This window comes from Falco peregrinus, chromosome 10 (genome assembly GCF_023634155.1).
Source record: "Falco peregrinus isolate bFalPer1 chromosome 10, bFalPer1.pri, whole genome shotgun sequence".
Lineage (NCBI taxonomy): Eukaryota > Metazoa > Chordata > Aves > Falconiformes > Falconidae > Falco > Falco peregrinus.
Window position 1 is genome coordinate 14545131 of NC_073730.1, and position 24154 is coordinate 14569284.

The window sequence follows — 24154 nt, forward strand, 5'->3', positions numbered from 1 at the left end:
TCTTCTTTAGGCATATGAGTTCAAAATGAGATGTTAAGTGACAGTGGACTTGGCACTTCAAATAGGTACACCAGAAAATTTTTGCAGATATGCAGCAGGTAGGAATGAGCGTAATGGACTATAGTTTGTCATGGTGATACTTACAAATTTTCATATAGGTGCTTCTGATTTCATGAATTTAAAAAAAAAATTGCTCCTGATGTTGGGTACTGTAATCAAGCAGACCAGCTCTCTGTCTAGCCTACCAGCCATATTGTCCAGTAAGAATGAGACATAGCCAAATTTTCAGTACAAAGAGGTTAAGAGTGCCCATAAATTCACATCACACTTGGAAATGAAGGCAGGCTTTGTGCCAGGGTTCTGCAGGCAGAGAGTAATGGCTTAATTGATTCTGTTACATTCTCCTCTCCACTTTATAGTTTTTCTTAAACTTATGCCTACCCTGCTCATAAAAATTCATTACATTTTACTGGATTTCAAAGATCCACTTGTGTATTAATTTTTATGTGCTATCCATTTATCTGGTGATTCTGGAGGGTTGATATTTTAAGCCTGGCATCATTTACAGGATAGATGTCTGTTGATTTTTAAATTACATGACAGCAAATTTAATGATTTTTTGTTACACTTTTTGGAATGCTTTGTAAAGGCATTCAAAGAGAGATGGCAGCATGGCTTACGTTGTTTCAAATCTCAAAATATGCCAGGCAAATTGATATGGCTTTTACCTGTATAGTTCTCATCTATTTTCTTTTGTCTCCTATATTGATGTCATCTCTAGAAAAGCCTCTCAGGAGTGGCTATGTGATTATTTTTTATTTCAGTGGGCCATGTGATTATTTTTTTCAGAACACATGGCATCAGCTGAGTCTTTCTTTCAGGTGTGAACTGTTTAAGATAGGCATTATACAAGGGAGCCTACACATGCTTGTGCTGACCTAGATTTATCCTGGAGTTGGCAGTCCTCCTGCAGAACTTGGAGCAGGAGGTAGTGAGGCTGGTAATTCATGAACATTCCTGTGGAGTTCTTTCATAGCCTTCAGCTTGACTGGAGAAGAGTTCTAGTTCCTTCAGTGAAAATCTGTAGATGGTAGAGAAGTCCATTTTATCCCTGTCCTTATCTCCAAACTAACAGCCAACTTTCACAATTTTGACCAGTGTTTAGCAGTTTGAGGATGGGAGCTGAGACCCAGAGCTTCTGAGGAGATAGCAGGAAGCTTTGCAGATTTGCAGTGAAGAGTGAAAGTGTCTGACGTACCTGCATTAGTCCATTTAGTTGACAACACTAAGCTAGAGATCTGTGAAGACGAAGAGCCTCATTGCATAAGCCATATATAGAAGTCTAAGAGGATGAGAGTATCTACCCTCTGAGAATTGATGGAAGCAGATATACAGTAGAGCAATAGTCTTGCAAGGGTCAATTCTTCCTTCTGTTGTCTTGCAAACACTCTTTAGAATTCACTACATATATAATAACAAGCAGGTGTTCAGAACACATTCAGGTAGCACTTCACTAACTAGTCAGCCTGGATGACACCAGTTTAACAGCTTCAAAGGCCATTTTTTAAAAGGTATAAATTATATCTCAAGAAATTCTGTCACCAAGTATTTGAAATTATGCACAAAAGTGTACAAATTGATATCCCCAAAGTAAAGGCACATACCTGCTCAGAAAATAGCAGGCTGTTGAGTTGTTTTCCTGCACATTAAGGCCAAAAGTCCAATTCATTTCAACTGGGGCAGAGTGGGGGTGGGGGAGGGTAATTAGTCTTTCTCTCTCTTTTTTTCTTTTCTTTTGAGTTTGGAAAGAACTGGGAAAAGTAAAAATAAGTCCTTATCAAGAACTATTAAGTTCTCTTCCAGAACCTTTCAAATATTACAATTCAAGTTATCCTTCAAATGTCAGTGTCAGATTTCAGTGTCAGGTAGTCACTGCCTGTTCTATCATTACTGCTGCTGCCTACCTTGAAAAAATTCTGTTCACAATACATTCTTTTTAAAGATATGCAGCAAGATGTTAATCTGTCTTTCCATCTATCTCTTGTACTGATTTTATTGCAACAGCATCTGGGCCTCAGGAAGAGACAGTATATTAAAGTTAGTTAAATGAAAAACCTAGAAGAAATTTGTGACTGTCTGAGATGTTGGGATTCATTTGAACCCTTTTTTACTATGTGGTGTTTACCACTTGTGCAGTTTTTTGAGGGAAGTTAGCCAGAAGCCTAGTAGAAATATAAATCATAGCTGTAGCTAAATTGAAAGTGGATCGTGACTGTATCCACAGTCAAAAACTTTTTATACAGGGTGTGGTAAATTATGAACTATGTGCTTAATTGTGCAGAATCCATTTTAGGTTGCATCCCTCTTTGGCCTCGCAGTTGTTCTTCCAGACTATGCTAAAGCTTTCAGTGGCTCATTCAAATGAATATAGGTCACTGCACATTTTCAAATACTGCCATTGTCACAGTAGCCTTTGTTAGCTAACCTAAATACTTGTAAAAATATGTCAGCTAAATATTTTTCCTTGTAAGTTGGACCATATGATAATCTGAGCCTACACCTTTGTTCTTCCCTTATTTGTTACTGATTTTAAATTACAGGCCACTTACAACAGTGACTGCCTTTCCATATCTGCCTGGACAGCAGCTAATACATTTGGAGTATTATTGAAACTTTAATGAATATTACTAATTATGCAGCTTCTTTACAGACTTCAGCAGAGCCACAGGGCACTGCAACATTCATTATCACAAAGGAACTCACATAGTACATAAGACATTTGCAAGATGCTTTCCAACAGGTCTCAACCAGTTGAAACGTTTGACCCAAATCCTTGAAAGTCTGTTGACTGTGAAGGAAAAACACAGTTCTTCAAAAAGAAGGGAGGTGTTTTAATAACATTAAAATGTTCTAGTGGCAATACTTGAGCTTTCTTTTTATCTGTCTTAGATTATTTGACAGTAGTGGTAGGCAAAAGAACCTGGTTTTGATAGCAAGAGCACTTTACTCTTCATATGTACAGTATAAGCTTCCTGGACAAAGACATTGCTTCATGTGGTAAATTGTACAGCAATTAAAAATATGCAGCATCTTCTCATAAACAAAAAGTAACACACTTGGTGAAATGATATGTTAACTGTTAACTGAAAGTTGTTAGGAAGAGGCTTTTCTCAGCATGTACTTTTACGGACAAAGACATACATCCAGTCTCAATAGTAGGTTAGCATTACTTTTTTCCAGAGAACATGAACTTTATTTTTCAATCATTTTTATGATTTAGGTATATATTCTAGGATGTCACTTTATATTGTACTGTCATTTCATGCAGTAAAGTTCTGGAAGCAGCCATGGACGAGACACTAACTTCCAGACAGCTTTCCAGCTCTCTAGTCTTCTTTTCTAGTAAGAGTATGGAGTTGAAGGGTTGTTTACCAGTATCAAATTAAGACCTCTGGCTCTTTGTCTGAAAAAGGGTTATGGAATGAAGGGTCATAGATCACTGTGTTCCTATTCATGCTCCATTGGATAAAGAAATCATGCAATCAGTAACAGGTATGTAAATGTTCTTATTCCCTCTTGTTCCATTACAAAGGCATGTTTCGATCTCAAACTCAGAGCACAGGCATGCTGAGTTAGAACAGAGGGCCATCTAGCCTGTCTCTGGTGTCTGTGCCCATTTAAGGATGCTTAAGGAAAAAGTAGAAGAAAGAGAGAGTATGTCTTAATGATCCTTCCCCTGAAAAGACATCCTGAATTTAGTGATCTGAAATTTCATCTGGATCATCATGTTTAAAAACTGATCATGTCTTCAGTGAATGCATTTTAACTCTTTCGGGAGCCCTTTCACAGCTTTAGCTTCCACAAGAATATAAAAATTCCAAAAAGCTCTCTGAAACAGTACATTTCTTTTCTTAGCGATTCAATTCTTAACACCATAATAGCAAGATAAAGAAAGGCCAAACTGTGCTTCTCAACTCAAGCTGAAAGCTACACTGGAGCTAAGCTTTCATTGAAGAGCAGGTAACCTTAAATTTTCTAGTAACTGCCTTCAGGTAAGAACACTTACACGGACATTAGCCGATGGGAACCTGGGTGCATTAGGAAAAGCGTGGCCAGCAGGTCGAGGGAGGTGATTGTCCTCCTCTGCTCTGCCCTGCTGAGGCCACATCTGGAGCACTGTGTCCAGTTCTGGGCTCCCCAGTTCAGGAGAGACAGGGAACTACTGGGGGTGCCCAGTGGAGGGCTGCAGAGGGGATGAGGGGGCTGGAGCATCTCCCTTATGAGGAAAGGCTGAGAGAGCTGGGGCTGTTTAGCCTGGGGAAGAGAAGGCTGAGAGGGGATCTTATCAACGCCTACAAATACCTTAAGGGTGAGTGTCAGGCCAGGCTCTTTTCAGTGATGTGAAGTGCCAGGACAAGGGGCAGGGGGCACAAACTGAAACACAGGGAGTTCCTTCTGCATATGAAGAAAAATTTCTTTACTGGGAGGGTGACAGTGCCCTGGAATAGGCTGCCCAGAGAGGCTGGGGAGCCTCCTTCTCTGGAGACATTCAAAACCCGCCTGGACACAATTCTGTGCAGCCTGCTCCAGGTGACCCTGCTTTAGCAGGGGGTTGGACTGGATGATCTCCAGAGGTCCCTCCCAACCCTGACCATGCTGTGGTTCTGTGACTTTCTGCAACTGATTTCCCAATATCCAACCAGCCAATTGTGGTGATTACGCACTTTCAACACTACTCAATAGAACTGCTTTTCACACACTGATTGTGATTTACCTAGATTCTGTTTCACCCACAGTAGCCCTTCTTATGTCTTTATAATCTGTCACATCTTTACTGTGAAATGAGATCTCACTGTATTAAGGTTTATATCCCTTTCCTGGCCAGCAAGTTCTTTTTGATGCTGGTATTGTCATCACAACTGCTATTGCAATATGCCTTCCTTCTAGAGGTTTTTTTTTCCTTTATGCACATACATTTCAGGTGTTGCTTACTGTCTTTTTTTTTTATCACATTTTTTTAAAAGCCAGCTTTTGGCAGCTATGTCACTGACTCACCTGTTTTCTTTATCTTTTGTTTCTCACTACTGTCTCTTCCTTAAAAGGTCCTCCCTTTGGAAGAAAGTCCTTTGCTGAGTGGCCAAGCAACCTAAAACATTTTTTCTAAGATTAGTCATCAAGTCATCTTCCAGTTTATTTAACCTGGTATTTTGTGAATATTTCTTGTCTTGGGGCTGAAAGAATTCCATTTAAGACCAGATAAGCTAGTCTTCCCCAGCTGGCAGCATTTTGATCCTCTTCTCAATGGAATTTTGCAGTGACATTTTTGACCATGAAGTAGGATTAGTGGATTCTTCTGTTCTCCCATGATGACTTTTGTAATTCAGGACAACATATATCCTTTCTCCTGCCATACCACATATCTTTCTTTCCTCCACATCAGCTCTGATGACCTACTCATTGGCTCTAATGAAAATCCCCAATCATCCATGCATGTCTGTTTTTCATGTCATATATGTGCTTCTTCCCTTATCCCTCATCTGTGATTTCTTTATCTATTATTTTTGTCCTTTTCTGATCTCTGTCATGATCTTCTGTATAATGCAATTCATGGTCCAGCCCCTGCTTATTTTTATTGCCCCTTCCTCTCTTCTTACAGAGCTAGCTGCTCTTTCCCCCTTAGTGTGTCTGCCAGTTTCTTGTCTTTATTTCTCCACCTTGATCTTTCAGTTGGATGTGTTTTTGTTAGCCTTGTCTTCATGGCAGGAATTACTACTTTTCTTTTCTGGGTCTCTGTGTTTCAGATTCTCGTTTTCTTCAGGGATTTACAATCTTTGAATCTTCCATGCTGCCTTTTCTTTTCTCCTCTGTCATGTCCTAAAACCCCTTTAAAAACTTGATTCTATGTACCCATGGCAACAGTCACTTCAGATTCTGTGACCAAATCAAGCACTGAATTAATTCTGCAGTGCTTTTCTTGTTTACCATATCACATAAAAATGGGAGAGCTGAATTTTCTTATCTGATGACTCATAACTCTCCACTAGAGAAGTCTGAGCGCTATTTCTTAGAGCTGAGTGAACAACTCCTGAACAAAAAGTCATTTAGTGAAAGTAACTGGTTTTTCTTTTTTCCCAGTTATTGTGAAACAGAATCTGTTGGATTTTTACAAAGAGTAAATATTCACTGGTTGGTTAGGATGTGCTGAGCTTTGGAATACTCTTCCCAAAATCTTTAGAGAAGAAAGTCAGCAGTGGGCAACACATATCTGGAATGGTGAGGGAGGAAATAGGATAAACCTACTTTGTTATCACCCATCTGTTACTCCCACAGATACTGCCGCCTTGTGCATGAGCGATGAAAAACATGTGAAACCATGCAGTAGGTTCAATTTGAAGGGATGGCTTTGCAAACCCTTGGCAAACACTACTACGAAGCTGCAAGCACCCTTCAGTCAATAAGAGCAGCTACTAATAAACTTGACACAATGTATGATTGAATGCTATGTAGGTTCAGAGCCCCAACTAGCACGTTAGGAGAACTACACAGGTGTTACATGCAGAACATGCACATTATCAACTACAAAATTAGGAGTGAAATGCAGAAGCGGCTATGATACATAGGAGGAAGCTTAATACTTAAGCAGGGATGTAGGTGTATACAGGGTTGATTGATCTTGTGAGATAAGGTGCTGGTTTGGTTTCTCATGTCAGTGATACTAGAAAGAAGCTGTTTATCTGATTATACAGATTATGGAGAGGATTAGTTCTTTTAGCAGAAGACTCTCCTACAAAAAAGATGCGTCCTGACCATCTGTTGCCAGATGGAAGTGTTCTACTTCTGAATCACTGGCTGCATATTTAGAAAATGAATCTTTCATGGGTAGATCCACAGCACAAACTGTTGTGATGAACCTCATATACACATGCTGAGGTTATATTTTATGTTTACTTGGCCTTAAGTTATACTATGGCTATATACTCCTGTGAACATATTGTTATTTAGTAGATAGCAAATCCTGCAGTTTGCACCCACCCTCTGTGAGATGTCCTGGTTGCCTGAATAAGAAGTACATAATTTATCACTAAAAAATGCAAATACAACATAGAGGTCCCATTTCACTTTTACTTTGACATCTGTAAATTTATTTGAGGAGTCCGTAGGATTCAGCATATATACTTAAGTGGCCAGCGTGGGCAGTGTTTTAGTATTCAGGCAGGCCCAGAACACAGCCAATTGGCTCATACACCTTCATGTATAAGCCTATGCTTAAATTTCCCCGGTGAAAATAAGTCACATTTTTTTGTTATTTTTTTCTTTAAGATCTTTACTGTGATAGTGACTGTGACTGATCAGCCCCAGAGCTGAAGCAAGCAATGCACAAATGCTCATGTAGATCCTATATGGCACGCTGCAAAGTGAGTAGAGAAGGTGTGGCTGGCCATAAAGTACTTCAGGGACCTTAAATACTCAACTGAGCATTGACTGAGGCAATGAACTGTGAGATAAAAGGTGCAGTCATGGATGCATCAGGCAAGCCTGACTTACCCACCACCTCCAAGCACTACCAAGCTTGACCCTAAGAGGCTCTCAGAAGCAGTAATTCTAGTGTCATCAGTGTGCAGCTAAAAGAAAAAAAAAAAGTTTTAAATCACATAAATATGTTTTATTTGTGAATTATTTGTTCAGAACTTTTAAGATTCAAGACTTGTTACACTGGATTTAAACCAGACCTGATATTACTACTCCATTGCATGGCCTGTGTCATTCATACCTCACTAGCCATTGGTAATACACAGAGCTGCAGCTGATTTTGCCTTGCCTGTAAATCCATTCCTGACTGCAGAGCAAGCTGCCGACTAAGACTAGCTGTTTAAAGCATTCCACATATTTAAATATTTTGATTCTAAAACAGAGATAAAAATGAAGACAATGAGCTATCCCAAGATCTATAGGGGGAATTACTCTTTCTCTGCAGAGATTCCCACAACCGGCTGCCTGACTGTGGGAAGGTGTCTTTGTAGGTACCTTCTGAGTGGCAAGGGTTTTGTGTTATTACAGTAGAGGACTGTTGTCACATATGTGTTGGATGGGATTTTGTGTCAGCACCAGGATTTTGCTCCTTCACTTCAGTGGGATCTTTGTTTAAGTACAAAGCTATAGGATTAAGATTTGCCTTGACTTCACAAATGAAGTAATTTTATGAAATTCTTTTATTGGTTAATCCCATATTAATTTGTCTGCTTGCAAAACAAGTGCATTCTTCCCTCATCTTCTTAATGTAAAAATGACCTTGTTATTTCTGATAATGCAGCTTGTTGGGCAAAACTTAATCCTGTCGCTACAAACATAATCCAGTGAATCCTCTTCTTGCTGATAACACTTTTTACTATTTGAACTCCAGTGGAAGCTTTTGATTTGGTGTCTGACAGGCTTCCAGGTCCTCCTAGTGTTAATCTTCAGATAATGAGTAATCTAAGGAAGAGAGGGATATAGTTTCTCTAGTTCCTAGCTTTCATCTTTCATGGTAATAAGACTGTATCTCAATACTGTTTCAACTGCTTTCCAGATTTAAAAAAAATCATCTTATTTAATTTCAAGACAGGAAAGCACAATTTAGTTCTCAATATCATCATAAATGTACACCCATCAGAAGGCCAGCAAAGAATGAAGAAACAAGAGACATTTGTGCAACATATGTGGAAATCACTGGGGAAAATATTGTGTTGCTGTATGTTGCACTGCCTCCAATCTGCTGATGACATTCCTCTCCACATTTCATTTACTCTTGACATATATGTTGCTGTCCGTTGGCAATCACTGATGGCCCGGCAGATGCTACAGGGACCTTGTTGGCTGTGGATTAATACACTTGTGAGATGGAAGGTTATTTGGAGGAAGTGGAAAGCGAGTAACTGTGCTGGGCTTCAGAGGGGAAAAAGCATCTGAGTTCATTACTAAGGTTCACCAGTTAGTGGCACTCATGAATTTTCACGTAGCAAAAGCAGCCAAGAGTGCCTTTTCCTGCTCTCATCAGGGTGATATGCAATTGTTCTTCTCTCATGTGTCTCTCAGGTGATAACAAACTATTATTGCACAGTTTAGATTTCATTGGCTTCACACCTTGCTTTTGAATATACATGAATATATTGACTTTGATCTGTATGATCTGTGTCCAGGTTAACTTAAACAGTAATTTCTCCCCCTCCCATCTTTACCATCAGTATGAGCTATGTTACTTCTGTTTCTTTTTCCTGTTATGTACATAAGATATATATTCTTTCTCCTATTGGGGAGAACTGCTCCTCATGTATTTCTTTTCTTACTCTGGCAGATCTGGAGCCTGAAAGGATCATCATTCCTATTTTTTCATTTTACAGCATTTTTCTAGGAGAAAAGCAATTTGGAAAAAATGTCACATATTTGGCTGAGAACACACTCCCTAGCATTTTACTTGAAACAGGTATAGACATCAGTGTACAAAATTCTCTGTTTTATTACTCCTATCTGAAGATGAGTTCTTTGATATTCTGTATGTTGGTTTGATATTCAGGTTACATCAGATACTAGACTTATCTTTATTCTGTCAGTTATTCAAATTCAACAGCTCATTTGCTGTTCGTAGAGTTAGGGTTAGCTTCACATTGCTTTGTCTCTCCTCTCTCCTCACACCCCAAAATCAACACCAACATCAGCATCACGGAAAAAAAACTTTTAATTACTGCAGCACCTAACCCTAAAATGTATGAGAAATCCTCTTGGAGGAAGATTGAAATTCTGGAAAACTTAATGAACTGTGTTCTTCTAAAGATTGTTCTGGATATACATTTCAGTTTTTCCACCATTAATATGGTTCAGGTTACAACAGTATTTTTCTCTGATGATTTTCCTCAGCCTTAGAGAAGCTAAATTATCAGCTAAAGCTAATCATGTAAGAATGCTTTCTGATATAAGAACAGAGACTTCATTAGCTGTGAAAGCCTGAGTAGAGTTTGAAAAAGCAGATGTCTCTGTACATATGCATGAAACAGAGAGGTAGCTGGACCATAGGCAAAAATAAAAAGAGAGATCTTCACCGACTGTATTTTCTATGAGTAGAGTATCAACTACTGTAAAAATTAACTTTAAAAAGTGTTTTTTTCACTCCAACTAAATTCAGCAGTGACAAGAGTTACGAAATTTGGTATGAGATATGAAAGAGTTATGTCGTAAGTATGAAACTCTTCAAGTTTTCACTGTAACTGTAATTCTTGTGTAGCTGGATATCAGGACTGTGCCTTTGTGCTCATCAAGGCAAATACACTGGCTGGTGCAGGAACTCTCAGCCTGGCCATCTGCAGAGACACAATAGTAGACAATTTGAAGCAATGGACTAGCTTGAGACAAAGTGGTTGACTGAATTCTTAGCCACCTTCACAGCTAAGTGACTAGTTGGTACAGGAACTATCTAGGTGGGAATTTTGAACTGTCTTGAAGGCTTCCCCAGGCAGCTGCAGCCATGCCCAAACCAATTTGTGTGTTTCAGTATGTTGATTATCAACCTAGGCAGAGAATCTGAACCTTCCAGAGACTGCCCAGCCAGTTCATCCTGCAAAATTGATCAAGCTGTATATAAATATCCTTTAGCCCACAAACTCTAAGCTCTCATGCTTTACATTCATGAGGCATACTCACCCTCCTTACAAGTAGACACTGATGATAAGTAGGTAGATATAAATAATACAAATGATAAAAATAAATGTCAGTATCTCAGAGGAAAGTATCTTCATTGTTTTCTTGCTCTTTTTCTTCATTAAAATGTCATCATCTTCTCCATTTTCCATTACCTTTAGGAAGACTATACAGATTTGGCACATAAAAATGGTTTCCTATCATGAAGATTTGCTTTCTTCTTAGCACAGTGAACTTATTTTCCTGTTTTCTTGACAAATCCAACATTCCCCAGACACATTCTCTGTTTACCTCCTGGCAAGTCACTACAGTTTTACCACGCTGTGGAGTATAAGTGCTACAGATAGTTCTAGTGAGCTTTATTTGCATTTTAGTAATTTATTTTTTTTTTTTAGTTCAGAGTGTATCTTTACACCTCCTGAATTATTGATAAGCACTTTTTCCTTGGTGTAGGTGAACTTCACCCATAAATGGAAAGAGACAAATTAAATAGAATATGCCATTTGTATTTCTAGCTGAATCCTAAGTTACAGGGAAACCTGTGATGGAACAGACATCTTGTAACGATACAGTAGTGTCTTAGATCTGCTTGGCACTTGTATAACAAGCTATGGAAGATGAGCAGCACCAGGCTCTCAAATTGCCTTCACACTGGCTTTCACCAAAAAAGGGGCATGCCAGAAGACAGTCATACAAATGGAAGCTATGGATAATACAAGTAGTAAAACAGTGAGAAGATTAGGGGACTCCCTTTCAGAACTAAGGGCATTTAAGTTCATTTTGTGGCTCTGGCAGAAATGTGGTATAAATAAAACACTTAAGGTCATATTCAAGCTGTGAGCCCAAGTGCTTCCTCTTCTATTTCTGAGTAATGTTGAAAGTCCTTAAACTCTAGGCATCTTAGTTACATTAAAAGTCGTTTAGAGTTACCAGAGCCCATTGCTCATGTCAGATTCAAAAGAGGTGGTTTCCCTGTGAACCTGAAGTACCTGAGCCAGTAGGCATGCCTAGAAATCACATATAGAATTTATTTCCAGGCAAAATCCCGGGCAGTGACTGCTTTTTGTAAAATCATTCTGCTGTTTTGGCCATGGTCTCGTAGTTAAAAGTTAAAAAAAATAAATCACCCTAGAAACATGAATACAATTCTTTCATATTGAGGAGAGGTGCCGAGGCTTGTTATAAATGGAATGAATTTTGATCCAAATGGGATCAGAAGCACTGAGAGCATGTGTGTAACAACTGTGTGTGTTGAGGATGTTCAGCCTATGGCTGCCAAGTGTGACATTCACCTGTGGCTCATAGCCGGCCGTCATTCAGAGCTGCAGTGGACCCCTGCTGCTCAGTCAAACGCTGCTGTCCAGAGCTCCTCCTGGAGGTGTGTGCCTGCAGTATTTCTAACAAAAGCACAGATGTGAACATAACTCCCTAGTCTAGCAGTGAGGCGGATTGGCGATGACAAGTGGCAGGGATAGGCTTGTCTGGAAAGTGATCCTGTAGGCTGCTGTTAGGCATACCCCCAGAACAGCAGCTGGAGGGAGGCAGGCTGCCTAATGCATACAGTGGGCTACTGCCAGAGAAACTGTTTCATAGGCTGCCTAGTAACTAGTTACATAAAAAGACTTCATATGACTGAAACAACTAATTCTTTCCCAAGAGCTATTTATAGGATTGCTTGTAGCATTTCAGCCATGCCCTCACAGATGACTTCTTGATGCCTCACTCAGACTGACTGATCCTCCTCTAAACTCATAGCAGCAACCTCTGGAAAGGCAATTTCACATATGGTATATTTTTACCCTGTGTAAAGGGTGTTCCAGGCTCCAACCTGTGTCCACCTCCATGTTAGGGAAAAGAAAATTCTGGGACACACCTCAGGCTCTACAGTTCATCCCCATTTTGGTGCACTGAGAGCCTTAGGCACTGGCAGACACCCATCTGCAATACTTGTGTGACATTAACAAGAACATGTCTCTCCTTTGATGCTATGATGAAGCAGATGAATCTTAGGTCCTTTTTGTTCATGAGGTAACAGCTGAAGAGCAGCCACATATTGGTCCTTAATGCGCAGAGCTTGTTCTCTTTTCTTCAATGTGCTGTTAGCAGCCAATAAATAATAAATAACTGCTATGTTAGTGTCTCTTTGATGAGCTGAGCCTGTAGTCCCAATGTGCAGTAGCTGTGCATGCACATCTCCATATGCAATATTAATGGTTATGTTATGTAACTGTATAACAGAGCGTAAAGAAGTCTCTGGGACTCTTGCCCGAGTGAGGGTTTGAATGGAGTATGAACAGCAGAGTTTGGCCCCGGATGCAAACAAGTAAACTGATCAACAGCAGAGCCACCATTTTCTATTTGCTTGGTAAATAAGTTCAGCCTTTAACAATCTGAGAGAGATTTCAAGAACATATGCCATACTGCTTGCTTATGAAACATTTTCTTGTTCGTTGCTTCTGATAAACACAAGCTGAATGCAGATAACCACTGCTGTGTTTGATAGCACCAAAGACTGGGCTAAAAATGCCCAGAGGGACAGGGTGCCAGCTGAAAAGCTCATAGCTCCCAGGGAGACCCCAGCTGGTGCATGCACAAGTCTCACTGAACAGAGCAACAGCTCTGTTTCCACATTTCTACTAACCGACTCAGAAGGGTAGGAAGGCACAGTGTCAGACTCCCTCAGCCACCTCCACGAGGGGAAGAGAGCATCAAAGATGCTCAGTGCATTGCTGGGAGCCAGGCTGCACGCACACATAGCATAATATGTTTTTCCGATATTGCTTGGAAGCATCTGCTTTCTCTTCTCTTTAGTGTGCTGCTTCCTGGACTGTTCAGCCCCAAGCCCTGTATGAAACATGTACAGGCACAGGCAGGGCACGGCAGGGGGAAGGAGTCAGCTACAGCTTGCTAAATCATCAGAGGAAGAAAGGGAATCAAAGATGGATTTGGGAGGCCATGAAAGAGAGCAAAGGAGATGCAAGATACTGGAAGATGTGCTACATGAGAAAAGCTGAATGAGGAAAAAGGAGTATGTGAAAAGGATAAAGAGAAGCTGGAGGGGGAACACAAGGAGACTGGAAGGAAAGAACAATAAAAAGAGGAGTAAATGGTGAGACAGAAATGAAGAACAGTAAGGGGCACAGTTGAGAAACACAGAAAAGGGCTGAAAGATTAATTGTTTCGGTATATTTTAGGAAGAGACAGGAGAGAAGCTTTTAAAACTAGAGTTTAAAATCTTAAATAATCAACATAATAGTGGTTAGTGGATGTTTGTTTGTTTTAAGAAAGAAGAGAATAATCTAGAGGGCCTGCCCAGCATTTAGAATTTTCTGATTCTTGAAGATGCTAGCTCCTCTAGAGACTTTCGTCAATTCACTGTTCCAGTCATGGGCTGATTCCTAGGTTCATCACTTCCACCAGTGCATTGGTTTCTGCTCTTCTTTTGCTATGGTAGGGATTAGTAGTGTAGGTTTGTCTTCCAGGTGGTTATTGCTTTTTGATTTGTTTTATTTGTAACAACAGATCTGTTGTAAGGGACTAGGAAAGTTTTTGTAGCTGTGGTGTTGAGAATAAATATTCTGTGGATCCTTCAGAACCAGAAATCTACTGTACTGTGATTGCAAGACAACAAGCTTGGTAGTTCCTTCTAGTCCTCTGTTCTGTAGAAGCCTGGTAGATTAAAATTTTAGTTTTGAAAACTATTAAGCCTTTGACTAATGCCCTTTCAGCAAAGCCTTCCAGTATTAACTCCAAGAACATGCTAAAATTTATTTGAAGTCCATAGAATTAGAAAAGCTCTGCTGAAAAGCGATAAAGGATTTGTTTTGTTGAAGTATGCAGGGATATAATTAAAACAATTATACACAATATACACAATTATACACAATAGGCAATAAAACCTAACACAAGTCTTCGTATAGATACCATTAGTTGGAACAAAAATGGCTGGAATCCATTTAACAAAATAGTGAAGTCTAAATTAACTTGAAGCTCTTTCATACTGGAATAAAGGAGCACACATGAACAGTCCTCTTCCCTGTTGTAATTCTCACCATTCCTTATTTTGGTACAAACCTGTGTTTTAAGCAGGACTTTCACGGCTTGCTGTGGGCACAGTATTCTAAACAATGCTATCCTCTTACAGATGGACACACTACTCTGTTTCTTTCACAGGTGAACATGATTTCAAACAGCAGATGTCAGTCTCAGAGAAGCTACATGACGTTGCCATGCTTCAAATTAGTTGAGGTAAGAAGACACTGTAGATACTTTCTACTTTCTTGGGTGTGTTTTTTAAGAAAACTCTCGCAGCAGCAGCAGTTTTATATTTTACCAGCATATTTATGTTTATCTCAGCATGGACTGCTATCTGCTAGCTGGCAATCACTTATGGCAGCTGTGAATAAAAAATTTCTGCCCCCATGCTGTCAGTTCTTTTTCCCCAGTTCTTTCATTAGAGGGAATGAAGGGGGATCCCTATGCCTGCAATTTCATTTTAAGTGACTGTGATGTTCCGAAGTGCCAGAATCCAGGAGAGTGAAGTACCTCTGAGCTGGACCCATATAGATATTGGAAGTTAAATCTTGATAGTAAAACTCCATCAGTCTAGAATTCTTTTTGTTTATCACTCTTAAACCACCTTACATTTGAGGGTAAATATAATTATTTTCATTTTAAAGATAGGAAACAGTGGAACAGAAAGTTACTTTAGTTGTTCAAGGTTGTTGAGGAACCTAGACATTGTGGAATAATGCATATTGAGTAACTTAAGCACCATCTATACCAGTTTGTGTTTCTTTTGTTTTTATTTTTGAGACTATTCTTACTGAAGGCACTATAAACAATTCCTTTTCTTTATTCAGATGCTTGTAGATAATGCTCATAGTGGAAATTACCCCAGTTATATCTGTCCTGCTGTGGAGTTGGAGCTGCAGCACAGCATATATCTATTTGTTTCTATTTGATCTGACTTTAAGGTGGCTTACTTCAGCCCCACCATGAACTCAGCAAAACTGGCCAGCTGCAGGGATTTTGGAGAGCCTGGCTGCTCTGGCTATATCCCCACTAGTAACCTAATTATGCTAAAGCTAGCTTAGCCAGCGTTAGATCCAGAGGGGTATGGATAAAGAAGCTGCACAACCATAACGGGATGTGTGGCGAGGGACATGCTCATTGCATTCAAGTTTGTAAGGCTGGCAGGTACAGCCCCTTAATCCCTGTAGTAAATCTGGTGCTAGCGTTTAGGTGTAAATGAATACATTGCAGTCATGCAAGGCCTGTGGTGTGGAAATGTCCCATTTCTGGCTAGGTGCAAACTCGCTTCTAGAGAATGGACAAAACTATGCTGTAAGAAATATATGATAATCTTGTGGAACCCAATAAAATATTGGTGTGAAGGAGAAAGTAACTTCTTCATATGGCAGGTTTTACATTGGTAACTCAGTTTAGGGTAGTTGTGCCCATTTCTATTGGCAGAGGTTTTGTTCCCATTTATCTTAAGGCATTTCTACATCCAAAACATTTGGATCACGTGTAAAATTCAGGCACCATTTTGCCTTTCTTTTAATGCATGCTAATTATAATGAAAAGTCTTGATGGTTCATGCAAGGTTTCCAGCTGATTTGGTATAAGGGAACCTTAGGGAAATGATTAAACTGTATTTTGAGCACAGTACTTCCTGACTCACTCATACACACTGGTACCATTGGATTCTGTGGACTGCAGATCAAAGTAGAACATCTTCAGATAAACATTGCTTAGGCTGAGGGAGAGTAGGACATTTGCATTCAATTTTCTGTTCAACCACAGACTTCCTGAGCCATATTGAAAATACCACTTGGGCCTTACGTCCGAGGCATTGGGCATCGTTACACCTGGATTTTAGTCAGCCTGTTTGATAGCAGTTCCAGGGGTTTCAGTGGTGCTTAACATTGGACTAAAGAAGTAAAAGTTGAGGACCATTAAGATCCCTCTGTGGATCTAGTTCCTAGACTCTGTGTCTTGGTATCCACCTCCTTACCTCACACTGATACTGGGAAACTGGTGTTCTGGTTGCTATAGGATGCTTAGATCCTTCTGATACATTTAGAGACATCTGATAAACAGAGAGTGGGCAGTGTCACAAATTGAGGGACAATATAGCAACATGCCAAAGAAAAGTTTTTTACGGTGTAAATATTATGACTTAAGTGACCTTTCCTGAAGAAATTTTCATCCTCCATAAGGTCTTTCTTCTTTGCATTTTAAATTACAGTGGTTTTTTATCAGCGCATTTTGGAATTTGCTTCCATGTGGATAGAAAATTGCTTCATTGTCTGGCATTATTTCTGTCACATCATTTCAGCTCATTTTGTAACTTGGCAATTTATGTTCACTGTTTGCAAGTAATGTTTGTGATCCACTGTGACAGAAATCACTGCAGATCCACTGGCTTTTCTTGCTTGTGCTATGTCATACTGAGACAGCATCAAGATGTATCATCAAATCTAATGGCATTAGGGGATCCAAAACTGATGATTTCATGATACTGTTATGTAAGTTTATGTCATAGAAGTCGTTAGGGAGATGGTACAGAGCAGCTAGAGCTGTAGATGGGGATCAGGAGACATGATTTCTATTCCTAAATGTTGGGGGGAATTGCTTAGCCTTATTCAACTTCTGGCTCATTATTTGTAAAATCTGAATAACAATTCTACACCCACATTTGATAACACACACAGATAGAAGTCAACAGACAGGTTGCAGCAGTACTGTATTCTAAAATAATTTGGTTTTTTATCATTGTTCTCCAGGATCAAAAAGTGATCCAAATGTTGTAACAGCTGTAATTCTTTTTTTAAAGCAACTGGGTAAGAGAAGTATGCAATATTTGAGCACCTGGGTTTAGGTGTTTGGGTGATGAAAAGGTCTGTGAGCTTTCTTAGCTTTCCTTTAAAAAATTCCTTGTATGTTCCTCAGCTCTCTAGCAGAAGAAATTAGTCCATTCACATACATAAAAGATGTGATAAAGGAACAATTGCACGTGCACTTAAGTTGCAGCTGGAGAGCAAAAGAAGGTATCAGGTAAGGGTTCAAGTATCTGCAGCCATACAGCCACAAAATCAAGCTCTCTATACTGATAAAAGGGAATAGAAGCCATGAGATGCCAGTGGCAGTAGTGGTGACTCTCATTTGGTGGTGATTGCCTGTAGAGACCTGATGTGTCTGCAAAGTTTATAAGACTGGGCTATCTGTCAGAGAAACTGTTTATTTGCAGAGGCACAGTAGTAAGTGGCTGTGTGTGGCTTTGCCAGCCTGTATTTCAAGAGTTTCTTTTGCATGGGACACAGAAAAAATCTGCTTTCCTGGGAATCTGTCAGCCTTTATTGACTTGCGTATTAGGGACTTTGAAAAGATTTAAGTGGGATACAGGGTATGACACAGGACTGTACACAACTCCTAGCTTGCTTCTCAGAGAGGTGTGTCTGAGATGCCGTTGCTCTCCATGGCACTGATTTCCTGGCAGCACTTTCTCCTGAGCTCTACAGCAGCTGGGAAGCAGGGGCTTAGCTCTCAGCCAGGGCTTGGCCCAGCACTCCTGGCTGGGAGGTAAACAGGGGCAGCACAGTGTGGGGCAGCACAGCTAAAGCCACATGAAGGTCAGTAAATACCTTAGCCCTGGCAGGTGTGAATGTGCTTGCTGGAACTTACAGCAGGGAATAGTTACATATGTGTTAGGTTCTATTTAACTTTTTGTTAGAAAAATATGACTTTTTCATGAGTAGCCTGCAGGTTAGGAGCAAAAGAAAAGGTGGAGATGAGAATGATTTACATTAGGGAAATTCTAAGATTAGTTTCTGTCTTGCAACAAGGCAGAAGAAGGTTTTCTGCACTTCTTTTGCTCCCAAGCATAGGCTCAACTCTGCTAAGCAATGATGTTACATCAGGAGATTATTTATTTATTTAGTAGATCCAGCTTCTGTGCTCTTGGCCTTTCTAGCAATATTTAGTGGAATTTGTTTCCTAACTTGTTTCTAACCTTGGGAGAGAAATTATCTAAACAGATAAGATGTACAGAAACTTTCAGTGGTAAGAAAACCAGGGTGTCTGTAGACTTCATTCTTCTGGTGATAATAAACTCTATACTTTTCAAAATGTCGGCTTTTCTTTACAGAGCAGGCTTGTAAGATACTACTGTTAACCTTTCCAAAAACCTCTCTTCTCTTCAATTCACAGATAGAAAAGATGCACCTGGATATTCTGTCATCTGTTCCAGATACTTTCATTAGTCTGATTCAAAAAGATTAATCTCTTTTTATCTGTTGATCTGAGTGGATGGAACTAGGAGTTTGTATCTGACTACCTAAGCTAGAGGAAAAAATTCAAATTCTGTAAGAGGTTGAAAGCCCAAAAACTGAATCTACATGGCAGAACCTGATCAATGCAAACATTTGTTATATGCTATTGCTGCCAAGAGCTTCTGCTGGTTCAAGGCATCATTTATGCAGTCTTTTAAATACTTTATTTTCCATATCAGACATTGAATTCTTACAGTATGTTGCTGCACTTGTTTATTTATTGTTTTCCTGCTAGTACGTTTTCCATTAAAGAAGTTAATGTAAGCATCAGATTTTGAGATTAATCTTCTCAAAGCCATTCAATATCAGAAGTTAGTTTCTCCAGAAGTACCAACTCATGCAGCTATCATAGCAGACCATAAATTTAGATTCTAAAGGCCAATTATTGTCCAAGAATACTGTTCAATTTTCCTTTGACCTAAGTTTTTTCTACCTTGTCCATTCTTATGCAAAAGCTGAGTTATTTCTGCAAGCCCTGAGATATTTTCACTCATTTAGTGAAGTATCTTTTTCTAGCATGTATGCTTACAAGTAACAGCTGTGAGGTAACCTTAGCTATCGCTCTTTAATGGAGATATTTTAGACATGGCAGTTAGCTATCAAAAATGCCGGCTGGACTCAGTCTTAACTACCCTAAATGTAACTGTACTAATCTTGTAACGACTTAGTATCACCAGGTGCAAACATTCTAATCTTGCACACTTTTGCAATGTTATGCTTAGGCATTCTCCTACTAAAAGCATTAATTGGTACTATTTAAACAATCTATTTTATGTGGCTTTTATGGTTTTCTTTTTTCCCACTCATTCATATAAAGATACTCACTGGAATTTCTAGACAAGGTATAATTCTTTCACCTGGTATTAACTTTTAGGAATTACTAAACTTACCCTTTTTGAATGCAGGAACCAGAATATTCCTAACTCTGGCAGTGGGCAGATATATTAATATAAGTACCTGTAAGAATATTGACTTCTCTGTACTTCAGAATTACTTACATTCATCAACTACCTATCAAAGTTTGGTGAAAAATTTACCTTAATGTGCAAGGGAATTCTGACTTCTTAGACTAGAGCTCTCAACCGTGCTTAACACTGATAGGCTTCGTCCTAATTTAGCTTTTGTTGGGGATACTTTTTGTAGCAATACAGCGGTGGTTTTTTTCATGCTTCTCAGGAGATCCTAGTTGACATTTATCTCTGCCTTGGATATGCACTCTGCAGAGCTCTCTATGCAATTTATTCTCCATTGAATTTTGAGCTTTCTCATAGCTGAGAATCAAGATGGCTCAGCCAATTTACAGCTGATTCAACAGGAGGTCAATCTTAGTTTCTCCTTTACCCTTTGGGTTCCAAGGATTTCTTTTCTGCCAACGAAGGACATTATTTATAATCTTTCTCTTGTGTAATTTTCTCGGGCTACCAGTTTTTTTCCTCTTTTTCAAGTATCTTGTTGACAGTCTTAAAACCTGGCCAGTAAGATATTTAGCATAAGCAGAAACTAGTTGCATATGAATGGCTGAACTGCAGTTTTGTAAATTTGTGCTGACACCAGAAAGCCAACAAGGAAGTAAATAAAAAGCATTTCACATCTCCCATCCAAATAGGCAGTCTTCAAAATCTCAACTTATTAATCACTATTGTAATTTATAACTCTCAAAATATATTTTTTCTTTAAATCTAGTATTTTTGTTTTTCAATGGACCTTAAAGATATTGCACTGAAGTGAAACACTAGATATGTATACTGGAGTCTGCACTTAGATGAATAGAATGTTGTTTCTATTTCTAACAAGTATATTTGTTGCTCTTCATTTACTTGTATATTTATTCCCATTCCAAGACTTGTAATCCCCTTTAGGTATGGAGTAAGATGCCTGATAACTCTTCTTTTCAATGTGACATGAAACAGTACATGAGCAGGGAAATACAATATTAAAATGTCATGCAGATTTGTTTCTAATAATACTGTTATGTATTTTGATGTCTTCTCCATGATTTAGCTCTTCAGGCTCTGCATAGCCACTTGAATGCAAAATGAAGGTCCTGAAAGGAATTACAAAAAGTATCAAGATTATGAAAGGCAGTTCTATCATAATAATAAAAACAAAAAATAATTTTAAAATATATTAAACTTTTAAATTATGTTGTAAGAAAATGAAAACTGTTTTAAAACAATTAAAAAGTAAATAAATAAATTGTAACTGAAAACCCCACTTCATAGCTTTCAGCGACTTTGGCTGTCCTTGGCTCGCTGCTTGGTAGAAAGCTGTTCCTTCAATTACAAGTAGCCCTTTAAATAATTTTGACTTAGGGGAAAATATTTTTGTCTATCCTACGTATTTCTTGGAGCATCTGAACTGGGAACATGATTTTTTTTTCCTAATCTTGCATCCCATTAACCGCTCCTAGTTTATGGCTTCAGATACAATCATAACAGCTGGCACAAAGAAGTTGCTTTAGGGAAAATCACAAGCTTTGAACTAGGAAGTGAATTGCTTGGACAGTATTTGTCATTATATTTGTCCAGATGTTATAGAGATCATCTTAAAGAGTAATTGTCATGACTGGCTGTCCTTTAACCCCATTCCAAAAACAGAAAAAAAAAAAAAAAAAATTGGTCCTTTTAAAATCTTGCTGAATTTGATGTATCAATGATTTGACAAAGAGTGTGGAGGGAAATACATCTCTAGAAACTGTGTGTGAGTTTCCCATTCCAATAGAGTCTTCCCTTCCTTTGTGAAAATAAGTTTACCTGCTTAGAATCTAACCCTTGTGAATGTTATTGCCACGTATTGATTAGCCTATATTTACTACACTGTTCATTTAAATAGCTTTTGGACAGAAATTACCTTACATGAAAGTAATTCACAGTTCTTTTCAGTTGCCAATTTCTGTAATTCATTTCAGTAACTCTTTAAAATGAAAAATATATGTGCCACAATAGATATCTGTTCCATCATTGCTAGACAGGAATAGTCCACTGTTAGATACAGTCCCCAGGGGGCTCTGGCTATCTGTGTAGTATTTTACTTTCAAGAATAGCAACACACTTTATTTGACAATGCCCTGAAAAATTAAACTTCCAACCATATATAACAGGATGATAAGCATTCAGAGAGAAGAGGATTTCAACACTAATCATTCACTGAGAGCAATGCAACTAGGGGAGAAAGAACTGACGTTGATGAAAAGCCCTAATTGTGCTAATGAAACTTTTTAATGTCTTCCACTGACAAGGCAAGCATTGGCAAGCTGCTTCTTCTTTGAAATGGATAAAGCATAGTAATTCAATAAATGTTCTTTATTTGTAATGTAATCTTCCCAAGCAATTTCTGAGTGTAGCTTTCATAAACCAGTAACACCCTAGTAAGCAATTTCACTGTAGCAGATAATTGTTTAAGGACTTGCATAATAGAGAATCAGATGCAAGTAAGTAAGGGTTGTGTCATTCACCCCAGGCATTGCAGAAATGAGCCACCTTCTCCTCCTTGTTCATCTTCACCTGCTGGTACTGAATGTGATTGTAGTAGCCAGTAACATGAAGCAGGTACTGTTTCTCCTGCTTTTCATAATGCCCATTTTAAGAAATAGATCAAAGCACAGGAAGGCAGGAAGAGAAGATGCCAAGGACAGCAGTATCCAAGGAAGCTCTAGTCTGAGGGAAACTAATTCATTAAAGATTTTTTTTCTGTAATTGTCTTGAAGGTGAAGAGGTTTCCAGAATTTTTGCTCTTCTCCCTGATACAATGACTTTCCCAGCCCTGCTCAGGAGAAATGCAGGGAGAAAAAACATACCTGGCATCCAGTGAATGTGTTGTGGTTTACCCCTCCTGCTGGCTATCCTAGAAGGAAGGGCATTGTAAGTTCTGTACCTATTGGATATGAACAAGGAGTTAAACTTTCCTTTCTCTCTGGGATATTTTTAGACAGTGGAAGTCTTTTCTAAGAACTTGTATAGCAAAACTATCTGATGGGTTTATAAGTCTTGTTACCCTGTATTTCTTTAAAACACCCCCACTGGTGATGTTTTTCTTGAAAACTGATATTAAAAGATTATGTAGAAGTATCTATTCATTACTTGAAACTAGTAAGATACAGTTGCTGTGTATCAACAGCAATGAAAATCTCTCCTTCCAAGATTTTTTTCTATCTTTGGGGAAGATTATAAGACATGGGGAAGATTACACAACAAAAGCTGCTCTGCATCCCCATTTTCATTACCCTTGTTTCTGGAGCTGCTAGTTACAACGTTATTGTAAGACAGTTGAGATACTAAGTAGAGAATGCATGATTAAAACCTGTGTGGATGATAGTAGTTTTTTAGAGTCATACATAATACACCATATATGGTTTTCCTAAATTTATTGTTATCTTTGGCTGTGTATCTAATGCCAAAGTCAGCTGGGATAAATCTGATATTCTTCCCATTTCTGTGGGATGACTTTTTTTTCCCCCCTAACTGAAATTTTAAATATTTCTAATGGAATTAAACACTGGACATTAGGATGCCTAATAAGCTAAATAATTTGCTTAAATCCAATTTGGATACTGTCCTAGTTACTGTGGAAGCAGTATTCAGCATGCTGGATATTGGCATTGCTCTATGAAGAAAAGGTTAATGCCATAAAAATTATGTGTGTTAGGATGGTTGTATCTTTTTAGCAACTGCCCACTCCATTTCCCAAAGGTTAATTTTTGTGCTGGCTTAGTGAGAATCTGATTCTGCAGCCCTTATGTTCTGTACTCAGATCTCCTACTGATTTTAATTTCTCTAAATCAACAGAATTCTTATGGGGAGGAAAGAGCAAACACTAATAATATTATAATGTCTTCCTATTCCTGAGGCAGTTGTACTTCATATTTACAGCTTTACCACACAGCAGTCAGTTCAAAGTAAACGAGCCTTATATGTTCCAAAGAACAACAGTTTCTGGCACTATGAAAAGTATAAAAACTGCACAACGCTTTAAGGCCATAGGACTAAAGTCACTAGGTAGTCATAAGAGAAAAGACATACTGATCTCAGTTCTAGCAGGTATCAATTAATCCTCTCCTGAAATGAATCCTTAGGATATTTTATATTCCTTGATTCTGTTCCAGTGGTATGGCCGCCTTAACCCTCTACCACCTGCCAGGCCCACATAGAGCC

General features: G+C 38.8%; 1 protein-coding gene across 2 annotated transcripts in view; it reads left to right on the forward strand.

Annotated features, from left to right (window-relative positions):
- PLPPR5 (phospholipid phosphatase related 5) overlaps positions 1–24154 on the forward strand; it is a 232395-nt gene that overhangs the window by 153812 nt on the left and 54429 nt on the right. For both annotated transcript variants that reach the window (XM_005237254.3, XM_055815099.1), the window contains one exon: positions 14842–14916. In XM_005237254.3, coding sequence (XP_005237311.2) covers positions 14842–14916 — 75 coding nt within the window. The remainder of the gene's footprint in view (positions 1–14841; positions 14917–24154) is intronic.